Below are 23,242 nucleotides of genomic sequence, written 5' to 3' on the forward strand. Positions count from 1 at the left end.
TTTACTTAGTGCCTTTTAAAATACAGATACATTTGGGGTGAGAAAATGCCCTGCTCTGTTTTAAAATTTAAATTTCATTATTTGGGTTAATTTTATTTTTTTTTTCTTGTCAATGTTAAAGAAGTATAAACCAAACAAGACTATTAAATATAAAGGGATAACTCCAAAATCATCTAAAAACTGGAAATTTACTGCAAAAAAAATATATTTACATTTATATTACAAATATTGACAAAAACTTCACATCTGGGAATGGCAGAGAACAAATAATCAACACAACGTGTGTTTAAGCCTGTATCATTTTTGATTTTCATTTCATGTGAATTGATCACACGCTTCTTAGGCATTGAATATATTTTCCAAAGCGACAGGAGGCTGCATTTCAGCTTTGTGATACTGCTGAGGATACAGAAAGCATGGTATGATTTGAGTCGCTGCCGTGCTTCCTGTTTCCCATACAGCTTTGCCTTTGTTCCTCTCCATCCTCTCAAAGTGCACCGTGCTCCTTTCCTTCAGTTTTTGCCAAACAAAAATTGCTTCTCCGTTGGTTTTGGCTGAAAGCCACTAATGCCACATCCGTGCAACAGCAGACTGCTTGCCAGAGACGGAGCTTTGCGGGACTCCTGGGCAGCTCAATCGGTTAAGTCACTCTTCTCCAGCGCCAGCCGGGTGCACAGCTTATATCTAGGTCTAGTTCTTAAGGGAGAGGCCTATTGGTTACTGGTTGATAGTGACAATGTTTATGCTGTTCCTCCAGTTGCTGCTCTGCTATCGGAAACCATGTGATGCACTGTTTTTCATGGGAGATGCTTTTCTGCATATTTTCCAAGGACAAAAACAGCAGCAGCACAGTCTCCTTAAAGGGTTCCTTTTCTTGTATCTGACAGCCATTTTGAACTTTTCATTGGAGGCTGCCACATAGTCCTGTGTGTTCTCCACGTTTCTCTGGATGTTCTCTACATGCTGCCCCTGCTCCTCCACCAGCAGGTAGACCTCCAGGAAGAGGTCTCGTAGGTCTCTCATGTTGCCCTCCAAGCTCACCAACTCCCTATGACGCTGCTCGATCTCTGACAGCTGCATGCGGGTGATTTTTGCCTCGTGCAAGATGTTCTCGTTGAAGACCTCCCAGCGACCCTGCACCATCATGTCCTCCACTTCCGCTTCCGGTACTTCTCGGCCTGACACTTCCAGTTGACGTATTATGAATTGCATGCACTTGTCTTGCTTGCTGATGAGTGAGCTGTTGTACTCACTCATGACCCTCTGAAAGTAGCGGAAGAGGCTGGCATGCTGGGCTCTCTGGATACGGGTCAATGCAGATTGTGGGCCGCTTTCTGCCTCGCTGCTCTTCACCTGCCTGGACAGGCCATCTAGCCTTTTGTAGAGGCCCTCAGCCAGCAGCTTGATATCCCGTGTGATGTTGCTTTCTTTCTTCATGATACTAAAGCGCCGCATGGCTGCCACCAGGGTCCTTTGCTGCTGCCGGAACTTCTTGACCTCAGCATCCAGGTCATCGATTCCCTCACGGATCTGCTGCACCTCACTCAGGAAGTTCTCCAGGATTGGCTCTGCCTCAAAGATCACAGCCTGGGGAGCAACCAGTATGCCATCTTCCTCTACTGTGGAAGAATCTTCTATATGATCCTCACCAGTGTCCCTCATCCTCTGGTGTAGATCACCCAAGCGGTCCTTCATTGTGTCTTAATACTTAAAATGTTTTCTTACTTGATAGTTCAGTGGACTGAACTTTATCCAGTGTCTCCAATATTTCACCCCTATAAATCAAGCAAAGGTGAAGATTAATTAGAAATTTCTTTTCTTTTCTTGGTGTAACTCATTACTTCTGTATAACCTCGGTTGTGTATTATTTTATGTTACATGCACATATATGCTGCAGTGGCTTATCATTTCCATTTTTGCCTCTATTGCTTCTGCCCTTACTAACTATGACATTATCAAATACCTACTGAAAGCAATATGACAGGTCTATGTAAATATGTACTTTGGTGTGTACATTTACAGTGTCCGCCTGAGTGTGGAAAATAAATTTGCTATCAAACAGGAAGTCCACACTAAATACTAACATATAGCATTTTCACTTCTTATTTAAGCATATTGGCTTCTGATTTTTGGTCTTCCAACATTTGTATTTTTTGTCAGAGGATAATTTCAAATATAAGTCTACGGGTCAATATCTACCCATTCATTTTCACCTCAAGCAAATCAAAATACTTTTAAAACAAACATCAGCACAGTTAAAAAAAAATCTGTATAATGATGAATCTCCATTTCCACCGTATTATGTAGTCATAGAATTTCCATTTGCAAAGGCTTCAGCTGTTCTTCCCTGTCTTGGACAGTCTCAGTGCACAGTTTCGGTGGACAGATTTTGTGGCAACTAATGTCCTGTACTAATGTTCAGTTCTGATTTGAAATTTAAGGTTGATAATAAACCTTTCTACCCAGAGTTTTGACATGTTTTGGGGTTTAAATCTGAGGAAACTACTGGATTCTGCTAATGGCCCAGTGGACACTGCAGTGGGTGAGGGACGTACCATGACATACCCAGATGTATATTGTAGCATTTTAATATCCTCACAAAAAGCTTGCCCACAAATATTTAGTCCAATTACTTCTGACATTTTATCAAATTAAACTATTTTTGTTGAGATTTAGGTGGCCTTTTTATGTTATTGTTATTTAGCTGGCAGCACAGTGGCTAAGTGCATAGCTCAGGTTGGGGGGTTGATTCCTGGTTCTGGGGTGTGTGTGCGGGTGCGGAGTTTGCATGTTCTCTCTGTGCTGCATGGGTTTCCTCCACCGAAATGCTGTTAGGGGAATGCCTGTCTCCAAACTGCCCATTGTGTGTGAATAAATGTGTGTGTGTATTCTCCGATAGGCTGGGTGAAGGTGTACCCTGGGCTGGAAATTAAGCTCACCATCTCGCCTGAGGTGAGTAATTTAGAAGACAGGCAAGTACAAAAAATCTAAACACTAGCCTGCTGGTTAGTGAAAAAAATAAATGCCAGACTATGACAAAAGCCACATTATGTTACGTGCTTGTCTCTTGGCACCAGTACAAGGACTGTAGGCCATCTAAAAATTCCCTGATGTGATATTGTGCTCAAGATCTTCTTGGCCAATCATAGTTTCAGAACTGTCCCAGGTAGCCAATCAAATTGAAGGACCTGATTCATCAGTATTCAGTGTTAGATTCTCCATTTTCCAGAGTGAAGAATTAGTAAAGACATTGGCAAGCTAGATTGAAAAGAAATTGAAAACACGAACTAAATTTAATGCATTGTTTTTTTTTCTCAACCCACTTTACTTTCACTGAAAGGTGAAATGTGGACTTCAAAACATCAGGATGCAAGAATCAGAAAATTCTTGGATAACTGGATGCCTGGTAGGGATTAACTGTGTTGTGACTATGTGACCATGTGGGGCTCTGAGTGAGTAAATTGTTTATAGAAATTAATAAATCATAAATGTTTATTTTTTGTAAAATGTAATGGACTTTGGTTGGTCTTTATGCTTACAAATTATATTGTACATTGTAGGCTACTGAAAATTTATCTGGTCTGGTCCATTTTTTACTGAACTGCCAAGTTGGTTTGTAGCAGAAATTATTAAGTTCCACCCCTGGTTGTATCTCACTGGGATAGGATCCAGGCCCCACTGCAACCCTGCACTGGAAGAAGATATATGGATGGTCGAAAACAGGCAACCTTTTTTTTTAGTAAGAACTCAATCCTTTTTGTAAGCATTTAGGCTGGAATGTGACTGAGATCATGTGAACATAATCTTTCGAGAGCTCATAAGCCAGAGGGTGCCCATTTCATTCTTGAAAAGGTTAAAATTAAAACATTCCAGATCAGTATACAATATATCCAGTTACTGGATGGATTCCAAACAGGAAAGAAGCTCTGTGTGCATTGTACAGCTCCCCCAATCTGCTTAGAGGGCAGCTTATTGATATAAGTGTGCCCGTTTTTCCTGACAGTGAGGTCTCTATGGTAAGAAGACTCCGAAGGCTTACTGGGACCATTATGGAAGTTTCAGCTTCCCCGTTACTGCCACATGGGACAAATGCAAATCTTTTTTCTTAATTTAAGTGTTGCTAATTTCAGGAGCAGGTTTGAAAATGGCCCACACCTTTACTATGCTTGTTTCATCACTTAGTCTTATGAACTGAATGGCACTGTGATATGTCAAAGTGTTGTTGGAATTAAAGTGCCCTTCAGTAAACAGTATCATGTGAATAATTTATACCTTCTCTTTAGCTTCACTCTCAGCTACTGACCTGCAGAACAGCCCTTCATAAGCCCAAAATAATCTTTGTTCTGACACTTTACATATTTGTTGCATTATATTCCTTCAGTGGATCTTTGTAGGTGACTGCTTGCGTACAGTTACTCTGTGCTACATGTTCTGTGCTACGGCATAATTTTTTCCCCTTCTTTGGCCGGTTCACATAATCATTTAAATATAAATGCTGAATGCTAACTGTTAAAGGGTAGTTTGAGGATTTTACTGTGACTGATGATTGCTGCAATTACCGTGCAAAACTTCCATAAATGTAGGTGACCATACATTCACCTATAACCACCAAACCAGTGCCACTGGCATAATAAAGGCGTTCTTCATTATCATTACAGTGACTGAATACTGACCAGGAGCAAACAGTCATCAGCTGACTGAGCTTGTCCCCACCCAACCATACATTTTCTTAAATGTTTCATATACATTTATATATACAAATATACACGCACACATTTTTTTTCAGTAGTCCCCCTCTTTGATTACAGACCGTATGGTTAAACCTAGAGTTTGCTCAAGAATAGTAAGCACATTGTTCTACAACAGCACCAATCAGAGTGCTAGCAACGGTCTTACCTTCTTGTAGTCTGGCATGCCTGAGTCTGTGAATTCTAACCTCATAGAGATACAAAGACAACTTTCATATTCCAATCTGTGGAAATCCAATCAAAAAAGAGCATTTTCTGTGAAGGAGACATCCTTCCTCTGCTTTCTCTTCACCGGACACTCCTAGCCACATTCCAGCAAGCAAACATGAATGTTTAGTTAGCTGAAGTTACTGCTGGCTCGGAGCAGAGCAGACCAGCTGAGGCCCTTGGGAAATCTTGTCTGGCCAGTTCCAGGCCACTCCTCCTGTCAGAACTTTATGCGGCTAGTGGGTGGTGAAGCTCATTAGACTATCTGAAGGCACCAGGGTGACGTGATTAAATGAAGTAGGGGCGGAGAGTGCACACAGCTCACACCAGCATGGCCTTTGTTACAGGCCTCCTGAATGGGACTGCCACACCAGGGAGGCACGAGCTTGACTGATTGTTTGTGACAAGCCACAGAGTTCTTGCAAACTCTCAGGAGAAACCATATGTCTTGCTGTAGTGCCGCCATTAAGTCTAATAGAGTGTCCTGTTGGTCAGTTGTTTCCTGTTGTGCCTTACACAGGAGATAGTCATGAAAATGTATATCCAGTACAATCTATACGAACATCATGCATCCATCACTTCTGACCACTTGTCCTGCTCAGGGATATAGAGTCTGTATGAACAGCAAACATGGCTTCTTCCTACTTCAGTGCTGTTAGGTCACCCAGACGTTACATTTCCAATGACACAATGACATAAAATTGTTCACTCGACATTGTTTGTTATGGAGTTAAGTTGCTAACAGAACTGGTTTCATCTATTCTCTTTCGTATGTTTACATGCAATTCTGTCTTTGCTCAAGGATGCCAGTTACGGTCTGATGTCCTTGTAAAAGTCTAACAGTGCATATTTTTATTTTGTGTAAATAAGTGCAGTCTTTCAAATGCTCTTATCCATGCATTTTACTTGATACCAGGCATGACAAACATCCTACTCTTACAGCTGTATGTCATCTGTTTATTTTTTTGTCCACGTCTCTTTTTCATAATAAATCTGGCAAATTTTAATCTATGTACAATTTGTTATTTTTATCCATCTGTCCAACATCCATTCATCTTCCAACCACTTATACTGGTGAAGGTCACAAAGAAGAGAAACTTTTCTCTGGGAGCTAGAGTACATCTTGGACAGGATGCTACTCCATCACAGCTGACAGGAAGTGCACGTCAAACGAAAAGAAACAGATGGTATTGCTGCAGTTTGGGCTGACTGTAGCTGTGTTTCTCACCAAAGAATGTGCTACAGTGATGGGTGGATAAGTCTGAGCTGAAGGACTGGGTGCAACAGATTCACTCATCAAGTATTTATATGTAGATCCAACAGTTGGATTTGCGCGTCATTTACTCATCCACTGGTCTTCTGCGACGGTGAAAGTCTCCACGGGCGTTTTTGATACGTAATTCATTCAGTCGTAATCACTGCTATTTGTGATTGTAAGGGTACAGAGTCAGTGGGAGAAGAATGTGAGGCAGCAGGCGCCATGGCAGGCCGGTGTGGGAGAGCAGGACAGCCCCGAAGGGAATGCGGGCAAAGTGGTGCTGCACAGCTGTAGCAAGATGCTTAGCTAGCAGCTCCAGCAGTCTCCAGAGGATGAAGAAGAGGAGGAGGAGGCAGTCTCCAGAGAGTTCTCTCACTCTTCAATCCTACTGCTACTACTAATACAATAATAATAATAAGAAGAACCAAAATAAGAAGAATAGTTAGGCGGTTCTCAAATAATATCAGCCTTAGTTGACACATTTACCTTTCCTTACCATTCAAGACATCTTACAGCCAAAAGCACATAAGCCAAAGCATATGAGTAATATGTACTAAACAACACAGATTTCATAAATTAAAGGATAAAGTATAAATTTACTTACAGGCTTATGTGGCCTTTTTGCAATAGCGCTTCCGTAAACTCTATGAATCTTGGCTATTTTTGCATAAATCCGTATTTATTTTAGTCAGATTATACAGGTCCTTGGTATGTGAGATGCTACTTTTACTTTACGTTTTTCTGACCTGCAGCTTATTAATGTCTGCTTAACGCCGCAAAGATGTTCTCAGTACATGTGCCAGCCCCCCCACAGTGGTACAACTGCAGATCCTACGGAGCAGTAAGATCCTTACTTCACAGATCTTTGGAACGCTCACACCCGTAAGTTTAATCAAGCAGGGAATATCAGCCTGTGGGGGAGGGATGTGGGGATCTGGCAAAACCTCCATAGAAGGCTGATTGCCTGCCGTGTCTTGCTGCCACTCCAGCGTGTCAGGCCAAGAAGAGGACGAAGCAGCTTTGTTTAAAGAGGAAGCAGAGAGTGGACCCACGGGGATTAGATGAGACAGCTGGGGAAACCTATCCCTCCAGCTACTCCTAGTAAGAGCCAGAGTGCAAAGTTGCGAGTTAGACAAGAGAGGAGCCTCTAGGTGACAAGGACTGAAGAATGTCATTATTCAAAAATGAACCGAATGTACAAGCTGTTTACCTGTGGCCTGATTGATCCATGTGAAATGTTATGTCACATTGATGTTATGAATATGACCACATTGAATGCTGGGGGGAAAATCTGATTATTATGTTCATATTTTGTTTATAAGTATGCGTATAAATCTAAATAGATCCTTCTGTAATTGGATGGGCTATGCCTAAAATTGCTGCAGTTCTATTTTTTTAATTTATAGCTTTAATTTTAGCATCTGCGCTATTATTTAATGGTTTTAATTCTCATTAACATTTATTTATTATAAATGTCTTTTCAGAATGTTCATTTTACTCACAGAGTAAATAGATAAAAGGATAAAAGGAAAAAAAAAAAAAATATATATATATATATATATATATATATATATATATATATATAGTCTCACATTTTCAGAGTAGGTATTTCTCAAGGGAATTGTTTTTTCAGAGTCGAAATAATTAGCATTGTGTATTTCCAGTGCTTCATGTTGAATTAGGTGCTTTAATCAGCGGTTTCAGGCTGAAGTTATGTTTCACAAAATACCTCGGTTAATATTAATGTCTCCTTACATATTGGCTTTACTTGTGATGCAGTAGTAACCTGATTTACACATTACATGTGTCTAATGGATATTACGGTATTCTGGGTAACCATTTATTAAAGACCAGCAGACTGAGGAGGATTCTGAGGAAGATATAGAATATGTTACGGTATCTTATTTTATGAAAACTTGTTTAAAACTATTCACACTTTAGATCATAAAACCTGACCAGTAAAAATGTGTTTTAGTGTATTAAAAGAAAACCTGCTAGCAAAATTTGTTGAGTTCACTAATTTATTTGCATTTTCTCTTTGCAAGTCTCTCCCTCCTGTTGCTGTCAAGCAGAGACCTAACAGCAATACTCCGATATAATCTCCTAATCCCCCAGCAGTTTCCACAAATCACATATTTTTCCACTTTGTTTTTCAAGTGTGGCGTGTTGAGAGGCACACAGGGGCCTAGCACATGGCCTGCCAAGCCACACACCAGGAACACAGACCCAGTTTATCAGATGCCAGGCGATGCTTAGTCCTTTATATGAACTGTCACTTAGCAACTGCATGGGCGCCTGGTGCCGTGCCTACACAGGAACAATTCAAAGTATTTTCCACAGTACATACTTTAAGAAGATTAACTTCAGAGAGGATTGATCACTAAGAAATTCTTTGGTCACTTAAATTACGTTGAACACAGAGACAACACAACCCTATTATTTTCTGTCTGTGTATTGTGCAAAGACCCACTTCATCGGTCATCCTAATTTTTATAGCTTTGCAGTAGCAGGTTTTTACTCATTTTCTCACCCATGTCTCATAACCTGACTACTAGTTTGATGAAATTAACATGTAAATATATTTATGAATTAAAGGAGGGTTAGTCAAATACTGATTTTTACTGATTCTATACTGATTTTAGTGAGAGTGCTTTTCAGTGAATTGTTTGCTATTTTTACAAACATTAAATACAGTACTAATGTAGATATCTAGGCCATTTTTTTCCCATTTTTCTTTTTTGTTTCAATACTTATGTGTGTATATATGTTAAGAATTTCAGACACAGTAATTATAGGCCGTGTGATATTTTCAATGTCATCTTTGTCTTTTCTGTGCTCCCTGTTTTCCAGTTGACTGAGTGTGATACAGATTTCTAGAGCACTGCCTGTTACATGTAAGCCTCACTTTCCCCCTTTTTCATCTCTTCTAACTAGCCTGTCTCTGTGGCCATGTGCAGGAACCCCGTTATTAGAGTAAAATTCTCTTCATCGCTTAACACCTTAACTGTATGCGGTCCTCAGCAATTTGTCACCTGTGACATATAAAGTCAATTCTCAATTGTTTTGATTGCTTTACTGAAGGGAAGTCATATGGAAAAACAATGTGCATTTACCATTTATCACAGTTGCATCAGCATCTTGTCAGCAAAAATGAGAAACACACCTGCAAAGATAAATAATACTGGCTTGCTTCGCTCATCAGCTTTTAAGAAGGGAATTCATCTGCAGATAAAACTGATGTCACAAAACTAAGATATTGTAGCGTTTTACTACTGAATTTGCCAAAAATCTTTTTACTTCTTTAATGAAAAGCCTCCCTAGGCAGCCTCAACCTTTTCAGATTCATAGGTTTAATGGGAGGTAGGGACACATTTTACGTTGCTTTTTAAATTAATTAATTGTAAGCAATTGAACTGTATTTTACAGAAAGGAAATGTTACACTATTTTACGCTTTTTATCTATATAGTGTTAGGGGCTGGGTCACTGATGGAAAGCAATGTTAGCAAAGAAGGAGTAAAGGAGTACTGTGAATGATTAAATGCCATACTGCCTCGTTTCATGACACATATGAATCAAGCAGTCAGAAAGGCTTTATATGGTTTAATCATGGAAAGAAACGTATCTTTTTAACTGAAGATAAGAAAGTTCAAATGTTTTTGGAATATAATATTTTTATATCATTTCGCAAATGAAGAGTTCAAAAGTTTCAGAGTATATTAACTAAATCTTAAAAAGGTTTTTGAGTATGTTTAGAAAAACCTTTCTGAAAATCAGTCATACAGTGACATCACATGATAGAATAACATCCCAGATTGCAGTTGGAGCTGTATTAGACAGATTCTGGCCAGCACAAAATGCAAGGGACCCCAGCCTAATCAGTCGTGTTTTTTTCCCTATTATATGTTTTTATATGTGATCTAATTCGGAATTTGTCATTATTTTCCTAGCGTGACATGTGAACATATCTATACACAATACAGCACTTAGCACTGATGGTTCATTTCAAATGGGACATCTAAAATCTGTTGTCAATAAGCACAATAGTTGTTTTGATATATGAAATTATCAGTTATAGATTTTACCTAGAATTTGTTTATGAATGTTAAGCAAAAATGTGAGGAGGGAACTGTTCTACAGATAAGCTTTTATTTTTCTGTAGATCTAATCTGAAAGGAGCAGTTTTGCAAACTAATGAAATTGAGCAGGATAAAGCTTGTAAAAGAAAAATGTATGGGAGTCATGGAAGGTCCATTAATAAAAACAATAAATGAAATCATATTAAGTAGACAGTGAATTAGGTTTTGTCTGCAAAGGGAAGATTAAACCAGAAAAACAGGATAAATGTTAGAGATATAAGTATTTGTTAGAAGCAGATTTACAATTAGATGAGTTGGGGAATGACTGACATTAAAATGTAAATTGGATTCCTTCATCCTGGTTTCTGTTTGTTTCAGTGGCTTGCTTTTAATGTTTATTTGATGACTGTCTGTGCATTTTAAAAAAATGGTTCTCAGATATAGGCCAGAAACTGTGGTACAGAGCTGGGCTCCGCGTTCTTCAACTGTAGTGGTGAGCAAACATACAGTAAACAAATACATTGTAGCCAGCACCCTGCATGGGTGACCATGTTGAAATCCCCGTCTGTTTTCCTGTTGCTTTTTGTATTTGGAGAATGGCACAAATTAATTAATTGCTACCCATTTGAAAGGGTTCTTGGCTAATGTGAATGTATCACTGGATTTTTGCAAGCCACTGTTTTTTATAAGTTGGCTCTAATATTTTCATGAAAATGCATGATGATGTTCGGGTCATCCAAGCATTTTGCTGTGCATGTGGTTCCATTGCATTGCCGTGGTTAATAGATTTCTCCTCAGTGCACTCAGGGTGCCTTGTTGCAGGGGCATTTTTGTCTTCATATAACCATGGCGATGGAGTTTTATTTGCTAAATGAGGTTTGATTTAGTTTAACCTCTAAATTTGCACTTTACAAAAGATAAAGGTTAAAAATAATATAAAGATGACTTTAATGGATCGATATGAAGGAAACGGTGATTATTTTGAAGGCTGCCTCTTGCCTGACAGTTATGCTTGCACCTTGCTTTTGTTGTATCCGCCTATATAATACATTCTGTCACGTATTTCTCTATATATTGTCATTGTCAAGTTCCTGTCCTGCACCAAATCATACTGATTGGTGCATTCTGCATGTGAGCAGTAAAGTGTTCTGAATTTGCATGTTGAAGGTTCAATCCACACATAGCATCTGACTAGTCAGTCATTGTATTGATGCTGGACATTTTTCACTTCTGATCTATGTAAAGTGTATCATAAAGCATTTGCCAACTTCCAAATCAATACATCTTTACAAACCTGGTTAACAATAAAAAGTGAGACAGATGTATGCCTGTTTGTCTGCTGGGGCAGAGAAGGAGCTGGTAATTGTCATTGAAGGACCTGAGGTCCATTGTCTTCCAGATCTATTGCATTGCACTGAATTGGATTGTCACCGATGCAAGAGGCCAAAGATGACTCTGGAGTCCCTCATTCTCAGGCACCTAAATGATGCCGTCAGGCTGCCTAATCTAGATGGAAGACCCTTCGGGCCACCAAAGATACTGCATATATGGTATGGTTGGGCAAATTGCCCTCCATGTCCTTGTAGTGAGGGCTTTTAAGGACTGTTGTGAATCAGAAACAGAGGTGTGCGTGCCTCTCCTGTGTCACTGTAGCACTAGAAATCAGCGACAGTAGACAATAGCCTTGTTCTTCCATGTATATTTACTACTTTTATTCTCATTAAACAATATTTCCTTCTTTGCTTATTACTACATACGTAGTGGTCTGAAGGATGCAGGATTTAGCATAAGTTGAAAAGTGTCCAGCAGGGGGAGCTGCTGTGTAAGGGCTTTGCATGCCTGTCTTTTGTTCCTTTTTGAGAACCTGTTATGTTTTCTGCAAGCTGTGCTTTTAACTGTGTGAGGTAGTATCTGGATTTGCAAAAAAATATATAAACAACTGTACATCTATCTATTAGCAGTAATGTGTTTTCCATTTACCCTACCGTAAAATACATTTACAAAAAAGATAGCAAATATCTTTGAAACTCTTTATTGGTAGCCAGTGTTTCCATGCAGAAAAAAACATTGTCACTTCATTCATGTGGTAAAACTTTTACAGTTGAATGAAGTTTGCCTTGACTGCCATGTATGGTCCTATACTGTAGGTGTGCATGGTTTCGTGAAGGAACTTACCTACAGTTGTATGACAGTGACATGGTTCAGTGCAGAAGATTAGCTCATGCTCGGCCACTGTTGACCACTTTGCTCTATAAAACATGTTTGTCTAAACCTTTGCTCCATGCTTAGTTTGCCATAGAAGAGTTTTGCTCATATAAATAACCGCTACGCACCATCTATCTCTGAAAATCTCAAGTCGGTCAGCAACCAAATCTGTATTATGCATCTTGTGCTCTGAATGAAATAAGGGTGCAGAAAGGACCTGCGCTCAGGTGGCCTATTCAGATGAAGTGGCACCAATTAGCTACAAAGTGCGTTGTCTAATGAGTGTCCCGATGTAGGCAGTACAGACATACAGGGCCCATTCCTACGAGAGAAGCTATGTGAATAAGAAAGTAAGTAAAGGTTCAACATGAGTGAATCCAAGTGATCTGGTTTTCACTGGATTTCCCATGTATAATTTTGAGATGGCTTGAGACAGACTGCCCCCCCCCCCCATTAAAGACTATTGTCTTTGTTCTTGTCTGTATTTGGTGAAAAATTCAGATTCCTTTCACACATACCTCCTGATAAAGCTATTTTTACCGCTTCTGGCACTGTCATTATGTTTGCAATTAAGCTACTGACAATAGCTTCTCATGGAAACTTTGTGCCATATCACAGGAGATAAGTTCTAATCACAGTTATTAAAAAGAACATTTGGATGCAGCCTGACTTAAATTATCTCTTAAACTGTCATTCAAAGGAGAGTGATATAATTATTTCATATACAACAGTTCTGTCCATTTCTAAAATGGGAGTGCAGGTGGAATGCAATTCTCTGAATACACATTCATTTGGAAATCATCTGTGACATCAGATTGTGTTTTGCATAAGCGTGAGTACTTTCTGAATTCTCTGGTGAAATTTTGTCTTTAGTCAGGGTGATTTTAATAAAGCAGATGATCTACAGTAAGTGTTTATGGTCCCAATGGTGCTGTTTATTCTGACTGACCGCTACAGTTGGAAGGGGGGACTGACCCAGAACTTCTTGATTGCTGCTATCTCTTACTGAATGATAAGCGGGGGGAGAAAACTCCCTCTGATCTGGGATGTCTACCTCACTGCACAACATAAGGTGTAGACGAGTCTCTTAAGCAAATCTTGATCAAAACATTTCCTTTCATGCACTGTATATGGTTCAATACAGAAAAAAAACTGCTATACTGATCTGATTGATTCTACTAAATTTACCCTTCCAGCATAGGTTGGATGCACCCTGGTAGACAACAGAATTGATTGAATTCCATGGACATTTGTCTGTCAAGAGATGTCTAATTTTCTGTGCCTGTGACCTGCAAAATTTCAGGAAGGAAATTGCCATTTGATATACCTTTGCTGAACACGTTCATAAGCGCATGACTGAATTGCGATGTAGTCACTTCTGTCCAAGGGCAGCCTGCAGCAAATGGGCTCTCACGTTTATCAAAGGCGCCGTTCATTCTGTCCAGGGCACAACAGCATAGATGCTGGTAAGTGCATATGACCCTTAAAGGACACAGCATTGTGCCCCCCCTAAACCCAAGAACTAGAAGGATATAACAAGCATTATATAATGCACATAGTGTTCCCTGTCTGAGAAAAAATTAGAAATAAATGAAAAATGTGGCACACAGAATTCAATTTAAAATATGCTGGGAATAATCAGTTTCAGAATTTTATAAACAAAAATGGAAACTGTGAATTCAGTGACCAGGATAGTAAGGTTTTTTGTTTTCTTTTTTAACTTGAATTGTTACTTTGCTTTGAAATTGACAGGAACGGCAGGAATTATGTGCTGCTTTCTAAGTGCCAGCCGGCCTCATTACCTCATTGCTCTCACTTCGTGACAGAGTCCTGCCTCCTGCACGTCTTTATTTAGGGCTCGCACAGAATTTATATTTTGATATCTTTCAGTTTCTTGGTCTGCATTTCCATTTCTGTGCAGCTGCACTGAGAGCCCCAAAAATCCGTGTTTCCTCTTACCTTGACATGTAAAAAGTAAAGGAAACAGCATCTGTGAATCTACTTTCTGTACATTGAGGGATGTCCTATAAGCTTTATGTCTGGTTTTTTTAAGTTCATCTTTGAAAAATTAAGTGAAATGTTACCTTCAAGTCCTTTCTCAAGGTCCTTGCTTTTCATGTTGCACACAAATTGCTGAGTACAAAGTCTGGTTTCCGGTCTGTTTCACCTGAGAGTCTATGTCCTATTTGCACACGACCGTAGCCGTACTTGTGTGGAAAGTTGAGCTTTGCTCCTCACCTGCACAGGGCTGCATACATCACGCAAGGCTTCCACAAGGTCACCCTATTGCATTTCCATTTTCTGTGAACTAATGCTTGGCTAGGAGACCACAGATTAAAAATGGCCTTGCAAAGACAATGTATATCTTTCCTGACAATTTGTCCTGTAATGATCCACTGTTAGTGGAGTTTCCTTGAAGTGTCGCAGATCGGGGTGAGGAGTGGCATGCTGAAGCAGTACTGAAGTGAATTGCCTGTCATTTTTATACCAATATTGCAATAAGCCAGTACCCCTTTTTCTTTTGTGTCAGCACATATCATACTAATGTAGCTAAGAAACTAATTTTAAACTGATTTCCATTGAACTAGTTTATCAGATTATACCAAACTTCAGTGACCTCTAAGTTTAAATGAATATGTGCCGCACTGTAAAGTATCTCTTTGAACCCTGCAGACATATAGGTTTTTGATGAACAGTTAACGCCTCTGTGCGTCCATGTAGGCATGAAAACACCATTTGCGCTTGACTGTTATTGCAAAACAATTTAAACGGTGAATGAAACCCAATAAATCTGCCATTTGAATTCTCCTAAAGCCAATTTGACTGTCCTTTGACACATGGCGTGGGGAATAGTTAAGATAGCTAAAAGGCACAACGTCACAGTGTCAATGCAGCAAATGGAGCATCTTTTTACATAGAGGCAAAGTGATCGAGGCCTTCCAACGGCAAGTGGGACTGCTTGGATCACTCATATCGGTTATTTGAATAACCCTGGCAAAGACGGCTCAGCTGCGTCATAATACCAATGGCTCTGGGTTCTGTGGGAAGAGTGACTTCCTCCTCAGGGTAAATTCGAAATGCAGCATGGTGGTGGAGATCTAATGTCTAGGCTGAAAATATGCCCAAAAGGATATTGCAGAATATTTAAAGACACCAAACCTGCTTGTGGTCACCAGATTTCCATTCTTTAAAGAGGGAGTGGAAAGACTTTGTCTACTACAAGATGCTAACATCTGTGCTGCATTTAGCAGACTTGAATTAAAGAATGACAAATGTTTTTTTCTGAGATCATTTTTGGTAAAAATTACTGGTCACACCCTGCTTACCTCCTTTTCTTTTAGTCTCTCCTCTCGTTACTGCCCTATTGTTAACTCCCTCCAGCTGCCTCCTGTTTATCCCATTGTTAACCCAGTATATAAGTGCCTGCCAGTCTTTTCTTTTCCAGTGCTGTTGGTGCTGTTACTCCCTGCTTTTCTTTACCTGAACTTTCCCAGTGTTAGCTTTTGGTCCCCCATGATCCCTTGTTTTCCTGGCCCTGTGTTGTTGTTTTAATAAAGCCCCTTCATTTACAATTTATCCTGCTCCTGCATCTTCCATCCTGCTTTGGACATGACATCCACCCTCACTCTGTGAGGCGACTCTACTTTGGGGTTTATTTGTCCTGTAGGGCAGGAAGCTGCACAGATGTAGCATAAAGTTTATTCCCATGTGCTCACCTGTCCAGAATGGGGAGTGTTGTAACCCACTGGCACTATCAGCCAGGAGGGCTTTTTGTTTACAATACATATTTACTTCATTGTACTGCAAAATTGGAGGCTGCTGGGATTGCAGCACTGAGAGAAAATGATGTACATATGGTGTACACTTGTGCTGTGTGCATGTTGCAGTGGTTGGGAGTATATATATCCATCCATTTTCCAAACCGCTTATCCTACTGGGTTGCGGGGGGTCCGGAGCCTATCCAGGAAGCAATGGACACGAGGCAGGGAACAACCCAGGATGGGGGGCCAGCCCATCGCAGGGCACACTCACACACCATTCACTCACACATGCACACCTATGGGCAATTTAGCAACTCCAATTAGCCTCAGCATGTTTTTGGACTGTGGGGGGAAACCGGAATACCCGGAGGAAACCCCACGACAACATGGGGAGAACATGCAAACTCCACACACACGTAACCCAGGCGGAGACTCGAACCCGGGTCCCAGAGGTGTGGGGCAAGAGTGCTAACCACTGCACCACCATGCCGCCCGAGAGTATATATTTGTGTGCTAATACAGTTTATGTGGGTGACTGTTTTTTTTTTTTGGTCTGTCCATGTTGTTAAAGAGTGCGAGTGTTACCAACAGTGAGTTGCAACTGTGGGTGTCGTATGAGCGGCATTTTCTGTCCACGTAACTGCGTAACAAACAGCCGTGGGGCAATATTATCTAACATCGGTAATGTTAACTAGCGCCAGAAAAGGCCAGTTGCTCCAGAGCTTTGCCTGGTCTCCGGTCGGGGCTAGGAGGACATTTTCCCCTTTCTTCCTGCTCTGGCAGTAGCCGGCTGTGAGCGTTTTTTTTTTTTTTTGTGGTTAAGTAATATTAAGTTAATTTCGTTATTTTAAAAGTTCAATTTTAAAGGCTTTATTTCTCTCACCCCATCAAATAAGTTCTGTTTTAACGCAAACTTAGTGTTTTATTGTACTCAGCACTTAATCTATAGTTAATATAGTAAATGAAATCAACTAAAAATTAAATGCTGTATATAAGTATACTGGGCTGGAAGTAAGGGATGGGGTCATGGTGAGAGTTAATGATGGGGCCAGCTCAGTGTTTGCAAGATGTTTGCGTCCAGCCAGACTTCATCTGCAAGCGATGTCAGCTGGTAGACTTACTCATGGTCAAGATTCCTGATCTTGAGGAGCAACTGTCTCTCATCCAACACAACACGGACTTAGATTAGATAGTTAATATGCCTTTTACAGAGATAATGTGTATGCCACAAGCATGGAGAGGGGAGAATGAATGAAGAACAGAGAGATCGAGAGAGCTGGGTCATAGACGTATGAAAGAGCACACACACTTTGCAGAGGCGACATCACCTGGACTGACTATGTGAAACCACTTTCAGGTGATTCAAGCTTTAGAGCAGGAAGAGACTGGGGAGGAAAATGGGCCCTTGGGTGATTTTAGTTTACCTGGGATACAGTGGGACATAGTGTGTGGCTCTACTGAAAATGTACTTGAGATGTTGGAATTAGTATAAGATTGCTTTTTTACTCAGTTTGTTAAAACCTCTACCAGGGGAGAAGCCATTTTTGAATTTGTTTTCTCTAATAACCAGGATAGGATTGGAAAATTTGAGGTTATAGGACCACTTGACAGTGGTGATCATAACATGGTTAAATTCTAGGTTAATTTTAGTGTCTGAACAGCAAAGCCCAAAACAAAAATGTACAATGTTAGGAAGTCTAACTTTAATGATATGATACTGAAACTAGAAACTGTAAATTAGATTGAGATAAATAACAAAACTGTTTAAGAGGCATGGAAATTTTTAAAAGCATATTATTGTAAGCGCAAGAGGACTTCAAAAGTAAATGAATGCACAACTAAATGTAGGAAACTGCAACCAAGGCGGTTTACTACGAAAATTAAGAATAAAGACAGGAGGAAAATGGCTCTGTTTCACAAATGGAAAATAACTTATGTCAGAACATAGCAGGAATCTATGGCCAAAAGTTTTGAGAGTGACACAAATATTGATTTTCACAAAGTCTGCCATCTCAGTTTTTATGATGGCAATTTGCATATACTCCAGTTTGCATATGAAGAGTAATCAGATAAATTGCAATTAATTGCAAAGTCCCTCTTTGCCATGAAATTAACTTAACCCTCTGGGGACGAGCGCATCATCAGCGATGCAGCGTATTTTTCACATCTCCCTTAAATGTAGAATCATGAAAAAAAACACTGACTAAATCTGTAATTGGTCTTTTCAAAATGTCCATTGTCGGAAGCATTAAAGTTTAGGTTAAATTGGGTTTAATTGGCAAAAAAATTAAACCATGTCATCTTTGTTTTACCTGCATCAGGGGCATGTAGTACCGCCCTCACCTTGAACATCGCTATTCGCATTCTAAATAGCCGCATTACCGCATATTCAAATCGCATTCACATGGTAATTTAATGAACCAGTCCCCAGAGGGTTAATCCCAAAAAATCAATTTCCACTGAATTTCAGCCCTGCACCAAAAGACCTGCTGACATCATTTCAGTAATTCTCTTATCACAGGTGAGAGTGTTGACGAGGAAAGGAAATACATGTAGTCATCATTGCTTTGCACAAAAAGGGCTTCACAGGCAATGTTATTGCTGCTAGTAAGATTGCCCCTAAATCAACCATTCATTGAACTTCAAGAAGAGAGGTTCAATTGTTGTAAAGAAGGCTTTAGGGTGCCCAAGAATGTCCAGCAAGCAGCAGGACCATCTCCTGAAGTTCATTCAGCTGCAGGATCGGGGCACCACCAGTGCAGAGCTTGCTCAGGAATGGCAGCAGGCAGGTGTGAGTGCATCTACACACACAGTGAGGGAAAGACCTTTGGTGGATGGCCTGGTGTCAAGAAGGGCAGTAAAGAAGCTACTTCTTGCCAAGAAAAATATCAGGGACATACTGATATTCTGCAAAAGGTACAGGGATTGGACTTCTGAGGACTGGAGTAAAGTAATTTTCTCTGATGAATCCCCTTTCTGATTGTTCCATTGCTTTTTCCTTTCTCACTAGTGCTGCCTGACTTCGCTGTTAAGCCGCCATCGTTCTCATTAGTGTTGCCTGACTTCGCGGTTACTGCGTCGTCTTTCTCACTAGTGCTGCCTGACTTCACGGTTACGCCGCCGTCTTTCTCGCATGTGCTGCCTGACTTCACGGTTACGCCGCCGTCTTTCTCGCTAGTGCTGCCTGACTTCGCGGTTACGGCGTCGTCTTTCTCACTAGTGCTGCCTGACTTCGCGGTTACGGCGTCGTCTTTCTCACTAGTGCTGCCTGACTTCGCGGTTACGCCGCCGTCTTTCTCGCATGTGCTGCCTGACTTCGCGGTTACGCCGCCGTCTTTCTCGCTAGTGCTGCCTGACTTCGCGGTTACGCCGCCGTCTTTCTCGCATGTGCTGCCTGACTTCGCGGTTACGCCGCCGTCTTTCTCGCATGTGCTGCCTGACTTCGCGGTTACGCCGCCGTCTTTCTCGCATGTGCTGCCTGACTTCGCGGTTACGCCGCCGTCTTTCTCGCATGTGCTGCCTGACTTCGCGGTTACGCCGCCGTCTTTCTCGCTAGTGCTGCCTGACTTCGCGGTTACGCCGCCGTCTTTCTCGCTAGTGCTGCTTGACTTCGCAGTTACGCCGCTGTCTTTCTCGCTTGCGCTGCCTGACCTTTTGGTTACAATTCTGACACAAACATCTCGTGTGGATGGGTTTTTTTACGGACGCATTCCCATTGGCTAATAAGTTTTTGACTGACAGGTCAATTTGTGCAGAATGCAGGAGTTTTGGTGGGCACGGACATTTGTAAATAACAGCGGGACTAGACATTCACTACCCACTAACGCTCTGTGTGTATGTGTGTGTGAGTGTGTGAAAGCATAGGCGTTATGGCAAAATATTTCATTAATTTTTCATATCAAACGATATCAATAACAATCCCAACATAATCCAAGTTATTATTTCTTTACTTCAGTGCTCCATTCTTGGTTAACATTTTGATAGATTGAGATAATAGACTGAGAACCTCAGAAACGGCAACAAACTGAATGGACTGCAATTTTAATAAATTGCACGAAAATAAACTGACTCTCACTGTTCATCTCTGTACAGATATGTTAGTGCATGCGATGATAGCTTCTTTTAAAAAGCACACCAATCTGCCGTGTGAATCAGTGGAGGCTGAGTGAGGTGTTATCCAGTGGAGGTGTCCTATTGCTGTTATCTCTCCGTACAACCTGAGCAGGACTCGAACAGACCTATGATGCAGTCCCAGGTAGGTCAGTATGTGGTCTGTTACAGCTATTGCAATGACACAAACATTGACCGGAGTTAAGAATTGAACAAAAGCAAGCAAAATTAGTATGACTTACTCTCTGCTTTAGTTTTTATGGTTGGTTTGTCCCAAATTTTAGTGTTGTCAGTACCAGTCAGGCACTGGTACCAATGAATGTTTCTTGACATCTGTTCCTAGATTTCTCTCTCCTAGTATCACCTGCAATTCAGTGGGAGTGCATTAAAACACTGACAAACAACATTCATGAATATATTACAGTAGAGATGGCACTGATCTGATACCCACTATTGGTATCAGGCCAACACCGGTAAAAATGCTGGATCGGAGGGGAGAGTTGGAGTAAGAAACCAATTTGCCTTTCCATCAGAGATGGCCTGAAAACTCGCATAAATGCCTGTAGCTTCAGCAAGCCATACCGTTAACAGAAATGAGCATCATTCGATGACTAAGTGCTCAGCAGTGCATGTGTGTTGGTCATGTTAGCTGTATGGAAATTATGCAGAAGGAAGAAAAAAGTGAAATGGTAGAGTGCAATTATGTAAGGTTAGTGCACATTTTTCTTGAGTCTGAACAAATTAAAATTTAAAGACTAGATGTCTTCAGACTTGAATATTTTGTACTGTAAACTTGTCGAGCCCCGCTCGTTCGATTCTCCCGTGTACCGTGCCCCCTCATCTACCCCATGTGGATTCCGTGTATTCACCAGCTGTTTCTTGTTGTTGCCATTAGTCCAGTGTATTTAAGTCCACATTTAACCCTCTGGTATTGACGTGATGCTGTGTATCTTTCTTGTGTATTTAAGTTCATATCTTGCTGAAATCTTGTTATAGACACATGAAAAAAATGCTGACTAAATCTGTAATCTGTCTTCTTTTGAAAATGTCAATTGTCGGAAGTACTAATCTTTTTAAAATCAGGTTAAATCAGCAAAAATGTAAACCATGTCACCTTTATTTTGTCTGCATCGGGGCGTGTAGTGCCGCCCTCACCTGAAGATCACTATTCGCATTATAAATAGCCGCATTACCATGTATTCCCAAGTCCGGTCATTAACGTCATTGTGAGTTTGCTGCCTGTTCCATTATCCTGCTTGTCTTTACCTTTTGATTAAACCCTGTGTTCCCCGATTCCTTACCTCGTGTCCCTAATTCTCCAGTCCATGCCCCGGCAATACGTGACAGGAATGCTAATAGTTACATAAATAAAAAAATAGTTAACTGCTTTGTAATAGTAAGTACACGTTAACGTAAATTCAACGCACAAAAATTATAATTTTAATTGAATGGTGCTAATGTTTAGGGACATAGCAAATGCGGGCCAGGTTTCCCTCTCGAGACACATTTGTTAAAAACACTGAAAGGGTTTGTTTATTCATTTTACCTTACAGAGAATGCGAAAGAAAACGACCAATGCCGTGTTCTATGAATTAGTAGTGTGGCCCGAGAAATAACACTCAGGAACACAAACACTCTTTTTGGGTCTAATTTATTCCATAGATCTAATTGAATAGATGTTTTTGTTGGAAGATAAGAAGATTTACATAAACAGTTTCTTTCACGTTACAATTTTTTCCCTTACAGGTGATTCTCGAACGGGGAAAATAAAACTCCACACTCGGGTGGGACTGGTACAGTGTAAAAGCAAAATAAAATACACAAAACCACTAGAGGCTAATCTCATATAAACGAGTATGCAGTAATAAAAGGGAAAATGGCAGTTTTACACTGGAAATAATACGGCCGTGGCACACTAAAAACAGAAATATAGCATTATTAACACACCGCTAATAACTGAACAGATATCCAACATGAACAGTATGTTGTTACCAACTTTGCACGTACCAGCTAAACTTTAAGGCGTGGGCAGTAAACTGCTGTGAAACACCGCTCTCTAAAATGAAGACAGATACGATCCAGTTTACACGCCTTACCAATATGTGGAAAGAAAAATACATACAATTTGTTAAATCGTTCTCCACGTATTCCACACAGCTAATTAACAGGGAAAACAAACCTGGTACTTTGGGGAAACTCTCGCACCACTCGGAAAACTGTCCGCAGTCCAGCTCATACAGCTCAAAAGTGGCGCTTCCAGACAGTGGCTTTTCGCGCTCTCCATTAGGCGATGATGTCATCATCTTACTTAAAGGCGCAAACACCTATTCCTCATCGTTCCCACATGCAGTTTAACTGCTTATGGTCACAATCCGTAGATCACCCGGTTATAGTAAGGGTAACATTAATATACTGTGCTGTAAATCAGTCCCTCCAGGATTTCACAATTTTTTGTGATTTTTGCGATCAGAATGACTGATTTTGTGGCAATATTTTCTCAAAATTTACAAGAAATTTAGCAATTTTCCTTGGTAAACTCCATCCAAGGTCTACATAGTCCTAGTGGCACACAAAATGAGTGAGAGAATAACAAAACCAACAGGCAGAATGATTAATTGCATGAACATTTTTTTATGTTCTTCAGTCTTGATGTAATTATCTGAAATAAAACCCAAGATTTGTGAACAAAAGTCCACATTGACATTGCCCACATATTTACTCAAATGTTCAACATGTGTCATTCTGAAAAACTTAAGAGCTTAAATGTAATAAGCTTTAAAGCTAGAATAATAGGTCTACGTCAAAAATTACTAAATTTGTCGTGTCTTACCTCAATTGACTCAAAAACAGAGATGACTAACTTGTGGAGATCAGCA

The 23,242-nt window shown here is 40.4% G+C and overlaps 1 protein-coding gene across 2 annotated transcripts; it reads right to left on the minus strand.

Annotated features, from left to right (window-relative positions):
• Positions 1–169: 169 nt before the first annotated feature.
• LOC125706076 (syntaxin-19-like) lies at positions 170–22,640 on the minus strand. 2 transcript variants are annotated; one of them, XM_048972575.1, is made up of 3 exons: positions 22,546–22,640; positions 22,374–22,422; positions 170–1,775 (listed from the first exon to the last, which is right to left on the minus strand). In XM_048972575.1, exon 3 carries the CDS (start codon positions 1,693–1,695, stop codon positions 769–771), a length of 927 nt encoding a protein of 308 aa, XP_048828532.1. In that variant the 5' UTR covers positions 1,696–1,775; positions 22,374–22,422; positions 22,546–22,640; the 3' UTR covers positions 170–768. The 2 variants fall into 2 exon arrangements, with proteins under 2 accessions (XP_048828532.1, XP_048828523.1); XM_048972566.1 differs by lacking the exons at positions 22,374–22,422; positions 22,546–22,640 and adding an exon at positions 4,897–5,180.
• Positions 22,641–23,242: the final 602 nt, after the last annotated feature.

This window comes from Brienomyrus brachyistius, chromosome 1 (genome assembly GCF_023856365.1).
Source record: "Brienomyrus brachyistius isolate T26 chromosome 1, BBRACH_0.4, whole genome shotgun sequence".
NCBI lineage: Eukaryota > Metazoa > Chordata > Actinopteri > Osteoglossiformes > Mormyridae > Brienomyrus > Brienomyrus brachyistius.